Genomic DNA, 19,345 nt, shown 5'->3' with positions numbered 1-19,345 from the left:
TTATTGAACTTTGGTGTCTTTTATTATATCACTGTTAGAGCTTAAGGCCACGTGCATGTGCCAAAGTTCTTCAAATGTAATTTTGGTTTTGATGTCAGCTGCATATGTTTAAAAAAAATATTTCAAACATTTCCAAACATTTCAAAGACATAAAAAATAAAAATAAAGAACTTTATTAAAAAAGTGGTTGTCAAGTGTTCGAACCGTCTAGCAAAACTGCATTTTAATCTTTTTCAAGGTGAATGTATTTATTTATTTATTTGTTCTTTCATTCATTCAATAAGGTATTACATCTAACCATAAACAAAATTATATATATATTATATATAATATTTATTTGTATTTATTATTTACTGACCATTGCATGCAGTGAGGGTTGTTACAAGTCCTTGTCATATCATTTCTTTTTTCTTAGTTTTCTTGACACATGAGAGCAACATTTGTCACATTTAATGAAAATGGTTCATTCAAAAAAAAAAAAAAAAAAATTGATGACATATTTAAAGAAATAATATAATTGTAATGTTTATTAGACTTATTTTCTTTGTGACACACTTAAAAATAAAAGTTCCAAAAGGGGAATCACACTGATGCCACAGGAGAAACCTTTTTGTGCAATAAAAAGGTTTCATTGAACCTTTGATGTCAATGAAGGACCTTTATTTATATGTTTAAGAGTGCAGTTTTATGAAAATTCTACCAGGCTTTTTATTCAGAAATTGATGTTGATTCTGAAATATGTGCCATTTATTGTTTGCCTGAATAACATTTTATAAAAAAAAAATATATATATATATATATATATATAGTGAGAGAGAGAGAGGATCTGGAAATATTTGATTGATGATGACGCAGTTTACAAAAGACCTAAAGAGCCACGTTGCACCACTTGTCGATTGTGGGTGGCTGAGTTAAACATTATGTACGACTGAAGGAGACAGTCAGTAATTTTTTTTGGTTTGTTTTTTTCAGTTAACCTCTTTGTATCCCTGTCAAGTGTGAATTTTGTCTGTGTAATGAAGAGAAGTTTTTAGCAGTGTTGTTGGTTTTAAAAATGCACTCCAGAAACGGCTGCCTCTTCTGTGGGTTAATTGCTTGAGGTTACGTTTCACAAGGTCCATTAATGAAGGTCTACTGTGTCTGCAGGACTGCAATCTGTTTATAAAGACCCACCATGTTCGTTTATGCTTTATTCTAACGCATGTAGCGTCTTTCAGACTCAAGAAGAGTAGAGTTACATACTGGACTCACTTTTGTAGTTCACATGAAATCATTCCACACACTTTCTTCTCTTATCTGTTTACCCACCAGCCAAACATACTTGGCATTCATCCCTAATGTTTGAGAGAGTGCTCTGCAGCAGTGGCAAGTGTGTGTGTGTGTGTGTGGGCGGATATAATCTGGTAACGAGTGGTGGAGAGCTCAGCATGGCCTTGAGTGTTCAAGAGAGCCACACATAAAAGATGACTAACAAACAAACAAAGGCTGGTGTCAGCAAAGTCAGGTGATGAAGGACGACATTTATCAAACAGTTACAGTGGTGACCACACAGGACAGCACAACACAAGCTCAGAGACAAACAAAACACACACATACAAACAAACACACTCTCCAGTAGCATTAAAATGGGCTTCATGCAGTACAGAAAAGCAGCTGTTGACGGTGGAGCTCAGGGTTAGTTCATTCAGTCAGACTATTTCAGTCTTGTATGTCTTGTTTGTATTGTGTTTATTTCTGTGGTAGAATTTAAGATTTTGAAGTACTGACTAGTCTGAGTAATGTTTTCAAGGCTAGCATTTGATGAAGGCTAAAACATTTTGATGAATGAATTGGAATCTTCGGCTAAAGTATTCATTGAAGGCCTATTTTTAGGGTAAGTGTGTAAGCTTACTTGGACCAAACTAAAATCAGGACTTTCATGTGGCTTATCAGAGGCGGAGGTGTTAGAGGGCGGGCATTATTTAGAGAGAATCTGATTGGGTGAAATAAGTGAGTGCAGGGTTAGTCATCAATATTTTAATTTGTTTTCACAGAGGAATACTCTACGTTTTAAATAGTTAACTTTTTCCTTGCTAAAACTTTTGCCCACACTATCCCAGCAGGCACACAACATCATAGGAAGTTAATACTTGGTTGTGATGTAGAGTGACCAAAATTCAATGTCAATTCAACATCTAATGTTAATGTTATTCGATGTCCAATACCAACGTCAGCTAACGTTATTTTTTTATTTTATGTATAACCAAAATCCAGCGTGAAATCAACATCATATTGCTGTAAAATACTGACGTCAGTGCAACCAAAATGCAACGTCTGACCAACGTAATGTAATGTATTGATCTCCTGTGCCTGCTGGCATTATATATATTATGAAACTATGGGAACTATGGGAACATTATAACTATATAACTATGTTTGTTTTTGTGAAAAGTGGGTTCATTCCATAGGCGTAATGGTTTTTATACTGTACAAACTGTATATTCTATGGCCCTACACCAACCCTACACCTAACCCTAACCCTTACAGGAAACTTTGTGCATTTTTACTTTCTTGCCAAAAAAAAAAAAAAAAACCCATTCTGTATGATTTTGAAAGCGTTTTGAAAAATGGGGACATGGGTTATCCCCTTATAAGTCACCCTCTCCTTGTAATAACTGTGTCCTACCCATGTCATGTCATGAATTTTTATGCATTTTATGGTGTTTTAAAATGTTAGAATGGCATGTCTTGAGTTGCTCTGTGAGTGTGAGCTCTGTGAGTGAAGCAGTCATTAATAAACATATGAAAGTCTGAAATATCAGCTCTGAATTCCCAGGAGGCAAAATAATTTCAAAACAACACACTCCCTACCAAGGTATGTGTATGTATGTATGTATATATATATATATATATATATATATATATTTTTTTTTTTTGTCAGAATCCAATCTTGCTTCCTGCAGGCATATGTCTAATTATACTGAAGCATGATTAATTAAGCTCATAATAAAACAAAGACAATTTTGTTTCTCTACTGTCTCCATTCTCCCACTCCCTCTTTCTCTTTTTTTCTGTGGTTAATCTGGATCTGCAGGGGTGATGGAGAGCCTCCCACGGCTCGCTCTTTAATTAAGAGTGGTGTAAACAACAATGGCTGTCGTGTAGCCCACATGGCGTGAACACAGACATGAATGCGTGCCGTAAAGTGGCGTGCAGAAAGGCTTAAAGAGTTACTCTTGACAGTCGCAAGCCAGTAGTATAGTGAGTCCAGAGCCCCGTAATGCTTTTAATGCAGACACAATGCTGTACGAAGATGGAACAACAACACAGAATCAATAGACATGGCTGTGTATCGGCTATATTTATACATAATTTATTTTTACCACATTTAACACTTTGTATGCTCTACTTTTACAGTTGGGTGAAACCTTAAAACATTATTGTACGTTATATGTAAATCCCTTGTGGATTGCTGACCGTTAACACCAGTTTCCTTTTATCAACTACAAAGTGACTGACGGGCTAAGGGTTTCTTAATTATATAGATTTAGTCTAGCGCTATCACATACATATGTTTGACACCCATGACAGTGGAAGTGAAGAGCTCTGTGGAGGACATCTGTAAAAGTTGAATGGCCCTTTAGATTCTCAATGGGCCTGTGCATTACTAACAAATGACCTCTTCCTTTGTCTCTCCTCCAGAAGAGAGGATGCTGCAGGAGACCAGCATTAGAGCAAGTCCAACCTGATCGCTCCATCCCCGCCCTCCCAAGCCAAGTCCTCCACAATCCCAGGATGCTCTGCCCCTGCCGAGGGAAGCTGAAGTTGCTGGTGGTGTCTCTGAGTTTCGTCATCCTGTTCACCTGGCTTTACCTGCTCGTGGGGAACTCAGAAAGTGAGTATCAAGACGCCTATCATCAGATCTTCAGATTTCTGGAAAGAAACGACCTCTGTGAGACAGAAACTGGCCTATTTTTCTGTGTTCTGATGTAAAAGCTGGACCGACAAAGAGTTTTCCTTTAAGGCTAGGGTGACTTGGGTGTTTAGACTGTCAGTCATAGACTTATCTCGGTCTGTGTGCTAAAATCCTCATCTGATGGGTCTGTCATCCTCAGAGACGCACAATAACGCTGTGGAGTGCTGATAACACAACTGATCTGCTGCCAGATCTTAGAAAGCTAATCATTATAAAAGCGCATTCTCTCACTCTCTATCTCTATTGAAACGGGTGCACTGGAGAGGTGGTTTTTAAAGCAAGGTTCTTTGAAGAGTGCCTTGAAGGGTTAATACATTGCGCTGAATTGTGCCATATTAAGTTAAATTAATATTTAAGCAGTACGGTATGAGAGCTGGGACTTCACAATGCAGTATAGCCTGTATAAAAGTGGTTTTCCTATATTGGAAATTCCAGAATGAATGTAAAATTGACCAATAAGAATACAGGAATTAACTATCCATTTTATAAATAGTAATGCAAACTTGGATAATACTAAGGTAAAAGCATTGGCCATTTTACGATTTAGTTGGACATTGCTAGTCTTCCCCAAATCTTGAAACTACATCAGTAGTTCTTAATCAGAGGTCCGGGGCCCAATAGGGGGCCTCAGCAAACTCCCTATAGGGCCACAGGAGGACTAAAAAGTAATTTAATTCACAAATTTATGTAGTAAAATAATCTGAATTAAAATCAGTAACTATTAAATCAATAACAAACAAAAAATGAATAACAGTTTTATTTTATTTTATATATATATATATATATATATATATATATATATATATGCATAATTTTTCCCTCTGTAGCATCAGTGAGCGTTTAACCCTTTGTAATAGCTGCGTTTGAGTTTGTTCAGTTGTCCTCAGTGTAAAAAGATGATTCTCAAAATGATACAGTCATGTTGAAAACGATTCAAAAGTGCAAAAGAAGCTGGAAAACCAAAGAATTTGTGGAACCTTAAAGGATTTTTTTTAAATAGCAGGCGGTTTAACTGAAAGGGACCCTTGAACAAGTGTCACATAACAAAACAACTGTGGATCATCAGGAGTCATGTTTATAAATTCAACTATTCAACGACTAGCACTACATGCTGCTTTTGGGAAACTGAAATTCTTACTGAAAAAAAAAAAGTCTGTTTTTTGTTTTCTGTTAAATGTCTAATAAAAACATCCTAGTAACAGGGTTGACATTTTAAAAACGAGGTATTTATTTCTTTTTGCACAGTTTGCGTCCTGCCCTTTCCTGTTTTTTTATTACATTTTTAAAAAAAAAAGTACATTATTTTAATAAGTAGTTTTGTAGAATAACCTCATAATTATAGATTATATAGTTTCTGGAGGGCTCATAAAGCATGAAGTGAACTTTTCTCCATCTGCTGCCTTCATAACTCATAACACCCTAGTAAAGCAACTGTGAGTGTTCTTGTGGTTTTGTCAGCCAATCAGGGCATGTCAATTTCCTGTGGCTCTAGAGTCATGAATCGCATGGCATTTACAGCTCAGGTGAGCGGCTCGAAACTCAGAACTGAGGGCCCATAAGCAAAGATGTAGATTACATATCTTATACTTCCAGGGGCCCTGTGCCCATCTACCTGAGATGAATGTGAATGCCAATGGCCACTGGATGAGAAATGACATGGTTCCCAACTCTGGTTAACAGGTATGAGTGATCTGCACTCGCTTATACATGAGAGCAATGCAAGAAAATCCATCAAATCTTTCCGATAAATTCAATGCCTGTTACTTTGTTCTCCCTGATCACACCCAATTTTCTGCAACTTTAATCATTCCAGCAGAGAGCAGTGTGTAGATTGAGACACTCTTGGAGCCTGCCTTAAATCTGAATGACATTTACGTATATTGTCTCTGTGCAAATTCACCTCAAGCTTCCTATTTTCTTACCTCTCATCCATCCATCCATCTCTAGGGTGCAATCTGTCAAAATCACTCGAATTAAATTAAATCTGTTGTGCCATATCAGACGGGCGTTCCCTGCTCCTTTCCGCATGCTTGCTGGAATCCACAGAAGCACGGCTGCTGGAACGGGACGTCCTGGCATCGCGGGTTCGAGAGGTGGAGGAAGAGAACCGGCAGATCCGCCTCCAGCTGAGCCAATCGCAGGGCCTGGCTGCCCAGCCTGCCGAGGGTAACTATGGCAACCAGCAGTGGGTGGCATCGGCAGACACCGGTCCAGAAGATGTGGAGAACACAGCCGAGGAACGGGCCAATCACAGCGAGTGTTCTCGCTCGCCCACTGCCGAGAAGTGTGAGGTTAGATGACATATTAGGTCCTGTCAAGTCAGATATTTAGAACATACAGCGGCCCCAAAAAGCACTCAAATCACCCTTCTGGAAAAGTGGGAACATGGTTGTGAAAGGTTTTACTAACATTTTCCTAGCATAACATTTCACAAAGTAAACTTAATTCTGTGGAAAGTACTGGCATCATCATGCCACTGTAGTTTGATATTTTGTATTTATTGAATCAATATTCATATCAATTGTATATGTATATGTATATGTATATGTAATTGTATCAATTCTTTTCTGGGTGGACACTGTATGTTACATTATGTTTAAAGCCTACACAAAATAAATTTTAAGAATACTTTAACAAAGCTAAATTTCTTTAGCCCAATCTGAAACGCTGGCCTTTCTCTCCACACACAGTTGATTCACGTGGCATGTGTGTGTGCGGGTCACAATGCCAGTCGGGACGTGGTCACTCTGGTCAAATCCATCCTGTTCCACAGGTAAGAACCAAGCGCAGGAAAATTAATAGTAATAGATAGCAATATAATAGTAGAGTGACACCAATATATAGAGCTGCATTGTGTATGGAATCTTATGAATGCAAAGTTTATAAGAAAAAATATTGGGATTTAGCTATTCTCCAGTAGATTTTATATTTTTTAAATATGGTTTGCTTTTGACCTGAAATTAAATTCCACAATTCAAAATTAAGAAATTTAAATGTACATTTATTTATTTATTTTATTATTATTATTTATTATTTATTTTTTTGTAATTTGTAATCAGAAATTTTACATGTATTTTTTGAATGGTGACTTCAAAGTCCAAAATTCAGTTTTCAAATTCCAAAAATTAAATGTCAGTTTAAATTTGATATAAAATTTTTGGATTTTGAACATTAGAGTTTCAGAATTCTGCAATTTGAAATTTGATGTTTAAAATTCCAAAATTCAAATGGCAGATTTTATATTCTAAAATTCAAATTTTCAAATGTAACATTTCAGCTACATAAAAACAGAAAAAAAAAATCTAAATGTACAATTTATAAATTGCTAAATTTCATATCATCATATTTTCACCTTAGCATCTTTGCTTGATGTATTCACATAAAACCTAAAATGTTCACATCTCTCTTTTCAGGAGAAACCCACTACACTTTCATTTCATCACAGATACAGTGGCCAATCAGATCCTCAGCACTCTGTTCCAGTCGTGGATGGTACCGTCTGTGCAAGTCAGCTTCTATGACGCTGATGAACTCAAAGTAAGCACTTGCCTCATCATGCTCGCATGACTCCAAACTTGCCCTCTGACCCAGAGATAATGACCATATAGCAGAGCACCATAATAGAGGTTTAATGGGAGGTCATAAGCAGCGAGATTATTGTTTTGAAATGATGCAGGTGACAATGACAAGTCTGAAGAATGATGCCGATCACAATCCTCTCTGAGCTCATTCAGGCTAAAACAACTGGATTGAAAGATGTGTCACATGCGCTTATGGATTGTGATAAGGGGGCAAAGGTCCCCTTGGGACAGTAAGGCTTGTCTGTGATAGTGGAAACATTGAGGTTGTTTACACTCCAGCGATCCCAAGAGCTTTCGCTCTCTGAGAAATCTTTCACGCTCCAGAGGGAGAGAGAAAACACAGAATTATTCATTTCTGTTCATATATTTAAAGTGACAGTGCACCTCTTTTTTTACAACTTGGCATGTGAGAGCAGCCTTTGCTGTGGCACTGAATTATTCACTGTCTGTTGTGAATTTTTTTATGCAGTGCACGGTACGCTGAAAGAGCGAAGTGACGATCAATGAGCATGCCTGCTCCTCTACACACACACATGCACACATTTTCTAGGAGAGTGCATTCTAGTTTACATTACACTGCACTCTCAAGGACACTCACATGAATGCATGCACGTTCTCACATGCACAGTAACACAAATACATTCGTTCTTGTCCCGTTTTGTTGCTCCTGTCCCCCTCCTGCACTTAGTTCACCTCTGATTGTCAGCTGTTTGGCTTGGAGCCTTCTCTAATCACGCGGATTTTACATCCTGTGTCTCCGCTGTGCATAGAGACCTCTTTGCTCTCCTGAGTATATGAAAGCTAAGCTGCAGGAAATCCAGTCTTTTTCAATCAACCCCTCTCTGGCAGATTATTATTAAACCTGAGCTCAGGTCATTAAGGATGCATGCTGAAAAGATAAACCGTACAATAAGAACTGTAGAGGGTTATTTCCAGGGGTGCAGATGATGCTATAACGGCAGAATACAGTTCAGAAGCAAACAGAAAGAGCACAATGAGCACCTCTGGTAGGTGATAGTGAACACATGCAGGGTTGTAAGAACAATCTGAAAACTGTATTCTAGTCATGTATAATATATAACTAATTTTAAAAGTCACTACACACAGGAATACATGTTTGCATTCTGTGTACATTATTTATTTATGTATGTATGTATTATTATTATTATTATTATTATTATTATTATATCCATATATGGGTCCCAGTACAATAATAATGTCATTGTAGTTTTTTAAGGATTGTCCCTTATATTCATCACTTGAAAATATCAATACAGTTGTGTGTGGTAAAATACTGTAATACTTGATAATAATATATACATTTATATATTTTTACCAGCTATTGACCAGAGAGCACAACAGCAGGCTCCCAGACATAAAAACTCTCATTCATCTAAGCAAGGACAATATATATATATATATATATATATATATATATATATATATATATATATATATTACTAAACCTTAAACTAAAATTATATTATACACATTATTATTATATTGTTGACATGTTTTTTTTTTTTTTTTAATGTATAAAATTAATTTCCTTTTAACACATATTCACTTTGGCCTGAAATTAAATCATGAAAATTTAAACAGTTATAAAATGTTTAATTGTAATTTATTATTTTTTATTTTTAAATTTGGATTTTGGAATTCGAAATGAATTTAAAGTTTATTTAATTGTAATCTCTCCCTTTCGCTCTCTCTCTCTCTCTCTCTCTCTCTCTCTCTAATTGATTAGAACAAAAAATACAATAAATTAGTATTTAAAGATACACAAAAAGTAAATACAGTTATATATATATATATATATATATATATATACACATCATTCTTGCTGATTTGATTTTTTTGCACTGTTGATTTTCTAGTGGGTTATATACAGTATAAAACACTTTTCTAAGATTGTAATGTTGCAATTTATAGGGCTGATTGAGCTGGTTTTATTGAAGTCTATATTAAAGAATAAAGAATGAGTTCTCTATGTAGGAAAAAAAATGAAATCTGTAGAAAAAGAATGATAAAAATATAATACTGTTGTGCTCTTTTGCTGGTTTCTCACAGATTTCTGCGTTTATCTCTCTCTTTCTCCTAGTCAGAGGTGTCTTGGATACCAAACAAACACTATTCAGGAATTTATGGCCTGATGAAGCTCACTCTCACCAAAGCTCTGCCGACTAACCTTTCAAAGGTCATCGTCCTCGATACAGACATCACCTTTGCCACTGACATCGCCGAGCTGTGGGCCATCTTCCGGAAGTTCACAGGTAATCAGCCGCTTTACTTCAGGAGTCGTATAAAGCATCTGGACGGTGTGATTTAACACTGGTGTTGTGATTACAGAGAAACAGGTGATTGGTCTGGTGGAGAATCAGAGCGATTGGTACCTCGGTAATCTGTGGAAAAATCACAAACCCTGGCCAGCCCTCGGACGAGGCTTTAACACAGGTTCCATTTCCACTTCACTGTGTTCCAAACACCAGAAAGCTTTGCTGTTTTATAGCCCCAGGCATTACACAGCAAATTAGTGTGATGGTGCTCCTGCTGATATGTGATTCTAATAAGAAAGGGATCAAAAAGGAGGAAAAGCATACAGAAAAGTGTTTTAATAATTCAACACACCCTAAATACACTGTCGAAAGTTTGGAATAAATATGCAAAAACTCTCTTATGCTCACGGAGGCTGCATTTATTTGATATAAAAATCCAGTACATCAGTAATATTGTGAATATGAATATCTAAAAGAACTGTTTTCTATTTGAATATATTTTAAAATGTCATTTATTCCTGTGATTCAAAGCTGAATTCTAAGTACTCTTTACTAAATTTTTCAGTGTCACACGCTTTCAGAAAGCATTCTAATTATTACAGTATCAGTTATTACTGGTTCTTATTATTATCAACAATTTTGAGAACAATTTTTGCTGGTTACTATTTGTGTGGAAACTGTGATACATTTTCAGAATTCTTTTTATGAAGAGAAAATTTTAAAGAAAAGCATTTATTTGAAATAAATCTTATGTAACATTAAAAATGTTTGTACTGTAACTTCTGATCAATTTAATGCATCCTTGCTGAATAAAAGTATTCATTTCGGTTCTTACATACCCAAACTTTTGAATGATAGAGTATCACAGCTTCCACAAAAAAAATATGAAGCAGCACAACTGTTTTTCAACATTCATAATACGAAAGGAATAAGGAATCATTTTCACTGGGCTCCGTTTGAAAACAGGTGTTTCTTTTTGGAACTGCAGGTGTGATTTTACTCTACCTTGAGAGACTGCGGCGCATCAGCTGGGAACAGATGTGGAGACTGACAGCCGAGAGAGAGCTGATGAGCATGCTTTCAACATCCCTGGCAGACCAGGTCCATGTCCTTCATGAACAATACCAAAACACTTTAGAAGAAGAATTTGTTTCATAGGCCTTAGGAGATTGAGCTTTGCGCAAAAAGGATGAAATCTGAGCTAACCATGTCTGAATAATGTTGTGCAATGCAACAAGTGCGTCAAATTATTGTTTTATGTTCACAGGACATATTCAATGCATTCATAAAACAGAACCCAGTTCTGGTGCATCAGCTACCGTGCTTCTGGAACGTACAGTTATCGGATCACACACGCTCTGAACAGTGCTACACCGAGGTGTCAGATCTAAAGGTAACAATATGTTTAAAGAAATATTTAGGTATACTGAGTATAAACTACCAATTTAACCCAGAGGAATTAAGAACAACAGGGCCATTAATTGGTTCAGGCTTTGTTTTATTCATTGGCAAATTCACTGTGTTTCTTTTACAAATTGTCTCTAATGCAAATGGTCGCCCAACCGTCGCATCAATTTCCTGTCAAATTTCCATTTTAGTATGGAATGATGTCTTTGAAGTTGTTTATTGCTCAGTTTGATTATTTCCTCCGGCAGGTCATTCACTGGAACTCTCCTAAAAAGCTGAGGGTAAAAAACAAGCACGTGGAGTTTTTCCGTAATCTTTACTTGACGTTTCTGGAGTACGACGGGAATCTTCTGCGACGGGAACTCTTTGGCTGTCCCAATCAGGCCAGCTCTGAGAGCACAGTGGTGAGTTAGTTTAGCTGTACATCATGCAGTGTTATGCAAATACCTTATTCTTGGAGTAGCATGTGGATTATGACTCTATTACTTGACAAATATTGCGTAAATACTTAAAGTACACAATACAATTCATATACATCTTAGAAAAGGAACTGTATATCTGACAGTCCTAGGCTATGGAAGCCTGTTTCTGCCTGAAATAATACATTTCTAATTTATAAGTAATAAAAATGACTAAGATTGCCACGTATTAACTAATTACGAGACAAACACGGAATTGTCAATTTTTAACTCAATATTTTGAAAAGTCAGAATTGTGACATATAAAAGCGTAACTACAAAAATGACAAAAATTTAAATCTACATTTATCAGAAAAAGAGTCACAATTTAAAATATTTAATTTAATTTAATTTAATTTAATTTAATTTAATTTAATTTAATTTAATTTAATTTAATTTAATTTAATTTAATTTAATTTAATTTAATTTGAATGAATTTCGGAAGAAAAGAAAGAAAGAAAGAAAGAAAAAATATTGATTGATTGATTGATTGATGTCCGATTCTGTGTTTATCCAGTCCAAATACTTTTATGTACTTTCTTCCTGTCAATCATTTTGCACAGTCATTCGAAAAAGCTATTTTTGACAACTTACTCACTGTTCAGGTTTACTGATCATCAGATTTTACTTATTTTAATTTTCCTCACCTGTGCTCTTCTGTATATGATGGGTGGAGTTTTGAAAAATGGGGCGTGGCTTCCAGCACCTTGAAACTGCAGACCTCAATATCTTTACTTTATAGAGAAGACTTTATATTCCTAAACTGGCTAATTCTAAATAAGAAATGAATCCCAGGGTCTAAAAGTAGCTCGGCCTTGGATTTGTACAAGGAAAAAAGTGTTTCATCAAGTCTCGAAGGGCATTTGGACCGGAGCCTGCTTGATGTGTCCTGCTCAGCACAGCTGATAAAACACATTCTTCTTTGTTTCCAGCTTCAACAAGCACTAGAGGAGTTAGATGAGGACGACCAGTGCTATGATTTCCGGAGGGAGCGAATCATGGTGCACAGGGTGCATCTGTACTTCCTGCAGTATGACTACACACCTACAGATGACGGCACGGACATCACACTAGTCGCACAGCTCTCCATGGACAGGTGAGGATGACAGACTGTCACAATGAGTCTACTGTCACATTTAGGCCACTCATGCTCATGCCAAAGCAATTTAATTACAGAACTGTCAAATATGATGTTGTGTTTAATGAACCCTGTGCAGCACTCTGATTAAAATGAGAAAAGATTACTTCAAGCATTGGCAGTTAATAACATTTTCAAACCAGGGCGATTATTGTTAACTAAAACGAAAACTGGTAAATGTTTTTGTTAACTGAAACCAAGTTGAAATATAATAAAGGAAAAATTAATTTCCTTGTGTAGCCAATGCAAAATCTCAGATTATTTTGGTTTAAGTGGAAACTTAACTAAACTTAAACTAAAACTTAAATAATAAAGCTAATTTAAAAATATGAATAAAAACTTATTATAAAATTTTGTATATAAATTTTTTTATAAAATGTAGTATAGAAAAATATAAAACGAAAACATAGAAAATAAGTTGCCTTAAAAAAACTGAATAGTAATATTTAACACAAACAAATACGAATAAGAAAATACACATAAGACAAATACTATAAAATAAGAAACATTTAAATAAAAAAATGAAAGCATAAAACAATTCTTACAATTTTAAATGATTAATAATTGTTCTATTTTTATTACATTTAAAATATGAATAAAAACCATAATAGTATATTAAAATAACACTGCTTTAAAACATCTTGAGCCCTCATGTTATTTTCAGATAAACTTTATTTTAGGGTTGCTTATTTAATGTTATTAGTTAATAAAAATAAAATACAATTTAAATGTAAAATTTAAATAAAAATTCAATATTTTGCAAACAGAATGATTGACAAGGATTTGTTATTAAATAAATAAATTAAATAATAATTCTATCATATGTTGCTTTTGTGATTAATTCCCTTAATTACTTAATTTCCATGTCATTTATTTAATTCACTTTAAAAATGTGTTTAACTGAAGGCCCTACTTTCTTTTTGTCTGTAAGGGTTTGATAAGAGTAGGAAAATAATAATCTTTTCAGCAAGAAAATAATCATCTATTATATTCCATATAGAGTCTTATAAGTTTTTCCATTGAACTATTTAAAACAAGCTTTTTGATATCACTGAAGCCTCAGTTTTACCATGAAGTAGTCCAGGCATTGTGTTTGAAACACGTATCAACAAGAAGCGCTTGATGTAGTGAAGATCAGAACATCAAATACTAACTACTAAAAGCTTGCCCTGCAGGTTTAAAAAAAATAATATATATATAAATATATATATAAATATATATATATATATATATATATATATATATATATATATATATATATATATATATATATATATCAAAAAGAGCCCATAATCTTGCCGCACTTCAGCTACTGCCCATAATTTCACCAGAGATGCTTTGTATTTGTCCACAGACTGCAGATGCTGGAGGCCATCTGTAAGCACTGGGAGGGCCCCATTAGTTTGGCCCTATACATGTCTGATGCCGAGGCCCAACAGTTCCTGCGTTACGCTCAGGCATCTGAAGTCCTCAAGAACCGCAATAATGTAGGCTATCATATCGTTTATAAGGAGGGTCAGTTCTATCCTGTCAATCTGGTACGCAATGTGGCACTCCGCAACGTCAACACACCCTACGTTTTTCTGACTGATGTGGATTTTCTGCCCATGTACGGCCTCTACGATTACCTCCGGTAAGCTGTGAATTTCTTATGAATTGTCTGGTATTGCACTGGTTCCAATTCTGTAATATATCTCTGTGTTTTTTTACTTAGAAAAACTATAGTCCAGCTGGACATGGCCAATACCAAGAAGGCTCTGGTTGTGCCCGCCTTTGAGACACTGAGATATCGCCTCTCCTTCCCCAAATCCAAGGCCGAGCTTCTGTCTATGCTGGACATGGGGACTCTCTACACCTTCAGGCACAGTAGACATTCATAATAATCATATCATTATCAATCGCCAGGGTTTTTCGAATTGATATTAAGGTAAATCACTACTAAGAGTATCCCCAATAAAGAAAAGGCAAACCTTGCAGAAATGTGACCTTTGTGTGGATGTTGTTTTGAAAAAACATTATTTTCTATTCATTTATTTTTCCATTTAAACTAAATGCAAAGCAATTTTTTTAAATTATTTAAAAACATTTTAATTAACTTTTTAATAGTTTTTTTTCTTTATTATGATATCAAGACCATATCACCTTGCCATTTTCTAGTTTTTGATCCAATGTAATGTAACAATGTAATTTTAATTTAGAAATTAAAAATTGCAAAACATGCTCATTATAGAGCAAGGTTTCCTGAAAATCGTCAAATAAAAATAAATGTAAAATGTGAAATAATTTTTCAATTGTATTATTTAATTAATTTTATTTAATTTGTAGTTTTTATTTTATTTTATTATATGTTTGTTATGTCCCCATTAGCCAGCTTTAGAGAACCATGAAAATTTGTTGTTAAATTATTTCAATATTGACTTAAAAGTTGGTACTTCCAGTGGTTCATCTAACAAAAAAAAAAATTATATAAGAAAAACTTATTTTATATAAAATGATGTTTAAAGATGGTGTTTTATATATATTTGCATGATAAACATATTCAATTAAAAGTCTTTAGCCCATTATTAAAAGTGCACTCAATATGTTCAAATTTACTAATTGACTGCTCTCCTGAATTATAGGTATCACGTCTGGACAAAGGGTCATGCGCCAACCAATTATGCCAAGTGGAGAACAGCCACAACACCATACAAGGTGGAGTGGGAGGCAGATTTTGAGCCGTATGTTGTGGTGCGACGAGACTGTCCTGAGTATGACCAGAGATTTGTTGGCTTTGGCTGGAACAAAGTATCCCATATCATGGAGCTTGATGCTCAGGTAAGTTTTTAAAGACATTTGACATGTTTCTACTACCAGTTCAAGTGTCCAGTGTCCTTAACATGTCACATTTCCTTGTTCCAAAGGAGTACGATCTTATTGTGTTACCAAATGCCTTCATGATCCACATGCCCCACGCGCCCAGCTTCGACATCTCAAAGTTTCGCTCCAGTCCGAGTTACCGCTACTGCTTGACGACTCTGAAGGACGAGTTCCACCAAGACCTTTCTCGAAAGTACGGTTCTGCTGCTCTCAAGTACCTCACAGCACAGAGGAACATCTGAAAACTGTTTCAAATGTACTTTAGCACACAGGAGAACGGCTCGATCTAGTCATTTGAGGATCAACAGTCAACATGCTGCTCTGCTATATATGTGTCCAGAGGAACGAAGCTGAAGCCCACGTCTCTGCTGAAGACTCTGAAATCAAAGCTTTAATTCTTCTTTTTGAAAAGTCATAATGCAGAGGACCGTGAAAACCAATGACATCAGCAACACACCCATCAGACATTGGTGGCGAAAACTCGACCAAACATGCTTGAACTGTTTAAAAGCGTAACAAAAGACATTGGTAAACGTTTGCGATGACCCACTTGCTTTATAGAATATAACGAACGGTCAGGATAAAGACCTTTCTTTGACAATCAGGGCTTTTTCTTCACTAAAGATCTACGACTAGTGGTCCATGGCGCTATGCAGCTTTGAACCTTCTGAAACCATTCGATGGAGTATTGAAAGGATGTTAACTGAATGAGCTTTCCAAAGACTCTTCTGCTGGACTGAAGCGTGGGGAGGCCATCAAGACGAGGAACTTTTAAGCCTTATAAATTCACGGATATTTAAAATATTAAAAAATATTTTTCTTTGTTTTTAATGGATACAAAACAACATACAGCCTATGTATGTTTTACAATATAAAATCAAAAATCGCATTATTTTTTAATTTAGAAACACTGATTTGCTTGTAGCGAGGTTGAATGCTCGGTAGGGGTGCGAGGTTTCGGTGAGAAATTATCAGTGTGTTTAACTGCTGCATTTATAATTGTCACATAACATATGGCGCATATTATGACGTGCTTAAACTTAGCGTATACCAGGATGCTTTCCTGCCCTGAACTAAAAAAAAAAATAAAAAAATAAATTGCACTACATACTGTTACAAAAACATGACTATATGTACATTTGCATTGAGATCCACCCGAGGGACCATTAAACAAAAGGAGGCATCCATTGCAGAAGATTCTCACAGACTGAAATATTTATCTTGTAAAATGTCTCATTCTGGTCAGCCCTGAAATAATAATCCAATGTCCAATTCAGCATCAGTCACTCAAAGATGTATTTGTAAAAAAAAAAAAAAAAAAAAAAAAAGGAAAGAGATACGTGAATGGTTGTACGATCCATTGTACCAGTCGCTGCTGTCACAATGTAATTCCCAATGTGTCCCGTCTTTGTAAAGAAAGGCTCCTCCAGGTCATATTGAGTTGACCCCTCACACACACCACCCTCACCCTTCCGCTCCATCAGACTGCAGATTTACGGTAAATACCCGTGCCTTTGCTGTGTTGCGAAAACTGGATATTGATTGTACTACTGTACGCATCAGCGGGGCCTGCAAGAATACAGGTACTCTATTTATTATTGTTGACTTAAATCAATCATATTTTTCTATGTAGGGGACAAAGTGCTTTAAATAAATTCTCCCTGTTTCTATAGTTTGTCAAAGTTCTTGTGCTTTTTATTTTATAAGAGGTGATGAGTCACACATTGCTTTGTGCTTTTCAGCGAATGTCCTATCTTTGAGTTTGTTGTAGGATTCACTGGTGACTCATAGTTAGGAGGTCTACAATGCAGGGCAGTGCTGATAAGAAAAAAGCATTACCTTGTCACATGTTTTTCTTCTCCTCACTAATCTCACAAAGAAGTGTGCTAAAAGAGAATTTTATCCCAAAAAGGGGGATTTTTCAACATAGCTCTTTATAACAACAGTTCATAGACCAGATCTGTCAGGTTAAATATAAAAAAACAACATAATATTATTCAGTTTCTTTAGTCATACAAAATTGTATTGTATTAAATGTGCACTTGTACTTCAAATCTTATATAAGGACATTTACAGTGGTGAACAAAATAATCAGAACACCTGACAGATCTGAAAATATTCAGAAAAAGACTCCAAAACATGATTTCATTTCACAACGTTCATGAAACATGCAGATGGTTGCACTGAGAACAACAAATATCAGATGAAGTCAGTCATAGGTTTTTTTTTTTTTTTTTACTTTTAACTTTAGTATTTGGTATATCCACCTTTTGTAACAATGACAGCAGAACATCTCTGTGGCATAGTGTCATTATATTTCCTGAGAACTTCAACACTTATGTTATCCCATGCCTTCTGCAACTCAAGCCGAAGGCTTTCCTTTGAACGTACAATAGATCTCAGTGGGGTTGAGGTCCATCATTTTCAATCTTCCAGCAGAAATTGTTCATTTTATGCGTATTGTAATGGCCAATTTAACAAAAGCAACTGAAAACTCTTAAAGCAACACTATGTAAATTTTGGCGCTCTAGTGGTTAATAAACAGAACTGCCCGCATCCCGTGGAAGAACATTCTAACTGGAGCTACTTTTCCAAGTTTATGTCTATTGCGATTCACGCAGGTATGTGTTACTCCACAGCGGTGACAGCCGAACAGGATACAATAGTCCAAAAATAATCACTTATTATGAATGCACCATTATTATGATGTACTCGCTTATTATACACTTATATTAGTTACATAAGTGTTGCTTTAAATATACCAAGTGTTCAAATAATTTTGCTAAAGACTCAATGATACAAAAATGGTGTGCACATCCCAAACATCCAAATAGGACGCAGGTGCAAGACAACTGAATAATATAATCAAATAAAGAAGTGAAGTCTGCACACTGAAAACTACTGCTCCTGAGGAATTTAATTAAGCTCAAGCAACAGATACAAACTACAAAGACAATATGAATTTCTATAAAAATGGCTTAATATCAAAATCCTCATTCAACCCTAAAGGTGACCATGTATTTAAAGTATAAATCCAGAAACATTCCCTCTGTAATAATTTCTTCTCATAATCTCCTCCTCTTAAGGGTTTTGTTACCTTTTCTATACCGATATAGCCTACTGTAAAACACTGACGTTATGGCCTGCTTGTCTAAAATGAGACGCTATAGGACTGCGCATATCTCCAGTTCGAATGTTACTGCGATGTTCACTAATACGAGTGCGTAATTGTCCGAATGTTTTACCCACGTATGCAAGACTACAAGGGCAACGAATTAGATAAATTACATGAGTGGAAGCACAGGATGTCATGACCAGTGCGTGGATGACTAAACGATTTACATTTATGTGTAAAAGCACACTGGGCACACTTACCACATCTATAATTACCAGGAGGAAGAGAACTAATACCTTGTTTGACACGTGAAGGATATTCAGATTTAACAAGTAAGTCACAAAGATTGTTTTGACGTTTAAAGACTAATTTTGGACCATTTTTGAAGACACCTGATAATTTAGGATCACTTGAAATAATATGCCAATGTTTGTTTAGGACTCTACGAAACTCCGCTCCCTGTGCAGAGGATTTTATCATGCACATGGGAGCATTATGATCTTGCGTTTTATTATTATGTTTTGTTCGCGATCACTGCATTTGAGATGTCTCGTTG

General features: G+C 35.6%; 1 protein-coding gene across 5 annotated transcripts in view; it reads left to right on the top strand.

The window, feature by feature from the left end:
• The window catches only part of LOC132101249 (xylosyl- and glucuronyltransferase LARGE2s-like), a 55,702-nt gene extending 39,524 nt beyond the window's left edge, over nucleotides 1-16,178 (top strand). For all 5 annotated transcript variants that reach the window (XM_059506033.1, XM_059506036.1, XM_059506038.1 and 2 more), the window contains 14 exons: nucleotides 3,682-3,874; nucleotides 5,957-6,246; nucleotides 6,646-6,728; nucleotides 7,369-7,492; nucleotides 9,638-9,809; nucleotides 9,886-9,990; nucleotides 10,801-10,913; nucleotides 11,080-11,205; nucleotides 11,468-11,623; nucleotides 12,610-12,773; nucleotides 14,170-14,448; nucleotides 14,530-14,676; nucleotides 15,437-15,632; nucleotides 15,719-16,178. In XM_059506033.1, coding sequence (XP_059362016.1) covers nucleotides 3,775-3,874; nucleotides 5,957-6,246; nucleotides 6,646-6,728; nucleotides 7,369-7,492; nucleotides 9,638-9,809; nucleotides 9,886-9,990; nucleotides 10,801-10,913; nucleotides 11,080-11,205; nucleotides 11,468-11,623; nucleotides 12,610-12,773; nucleotides 14,170-14,448; nucleotides 14,530-14,676; nucleotides 15,437-15,632; nucleotides 15,719-15,916 — 2,253 coding nt within the window. In that variant the 5' untranslated portion in view covers nucleotides 3,682-3,774 and the 3' untranslated portion in view covers nucleotides 15,917-16,178. The remainder of the gene's footprint in view (nucleotides 1-3,681; nucleotides 3,875-5,956; nucleotides 6,247-6,645; nucleotides 6,729-7,368; nucleotides 7,493-9,637; nucleotides 9,810-9,885; nucleotides 9,991-10,800; nucleotides 10,914-11,079; nucleotides 11,206-11,467; nucleotides 11,624-12,609; nucleotides 12,774-14,169; nucleotides 14,449-14,529; nucleotides 14,677-15,436; nucleotides 15,633-15,718) is intronic.
• Nucleotides 16,179-19,345: the final 3,167 nt, after the last annotated feature.

The sequence above is a fragment of the Carassius carassius genome, chromosome 23, assembly GCF_963082965.1.
Source record: "Carassius carassius chromosome 23, fCarCar2.1, whole genome shotgun sequence".
Classification (NCBI taxonomy): Eukaryota; Metazoa; Chordata; class Actinopteri; order Cypriniformes; family Cyprinidae; genus Carassius; species Carassius carassius.
Note: the sequence above shows the minus strand (reverse complement) of the source record. Positions and strands in the feature narration are given on the sequence as shown.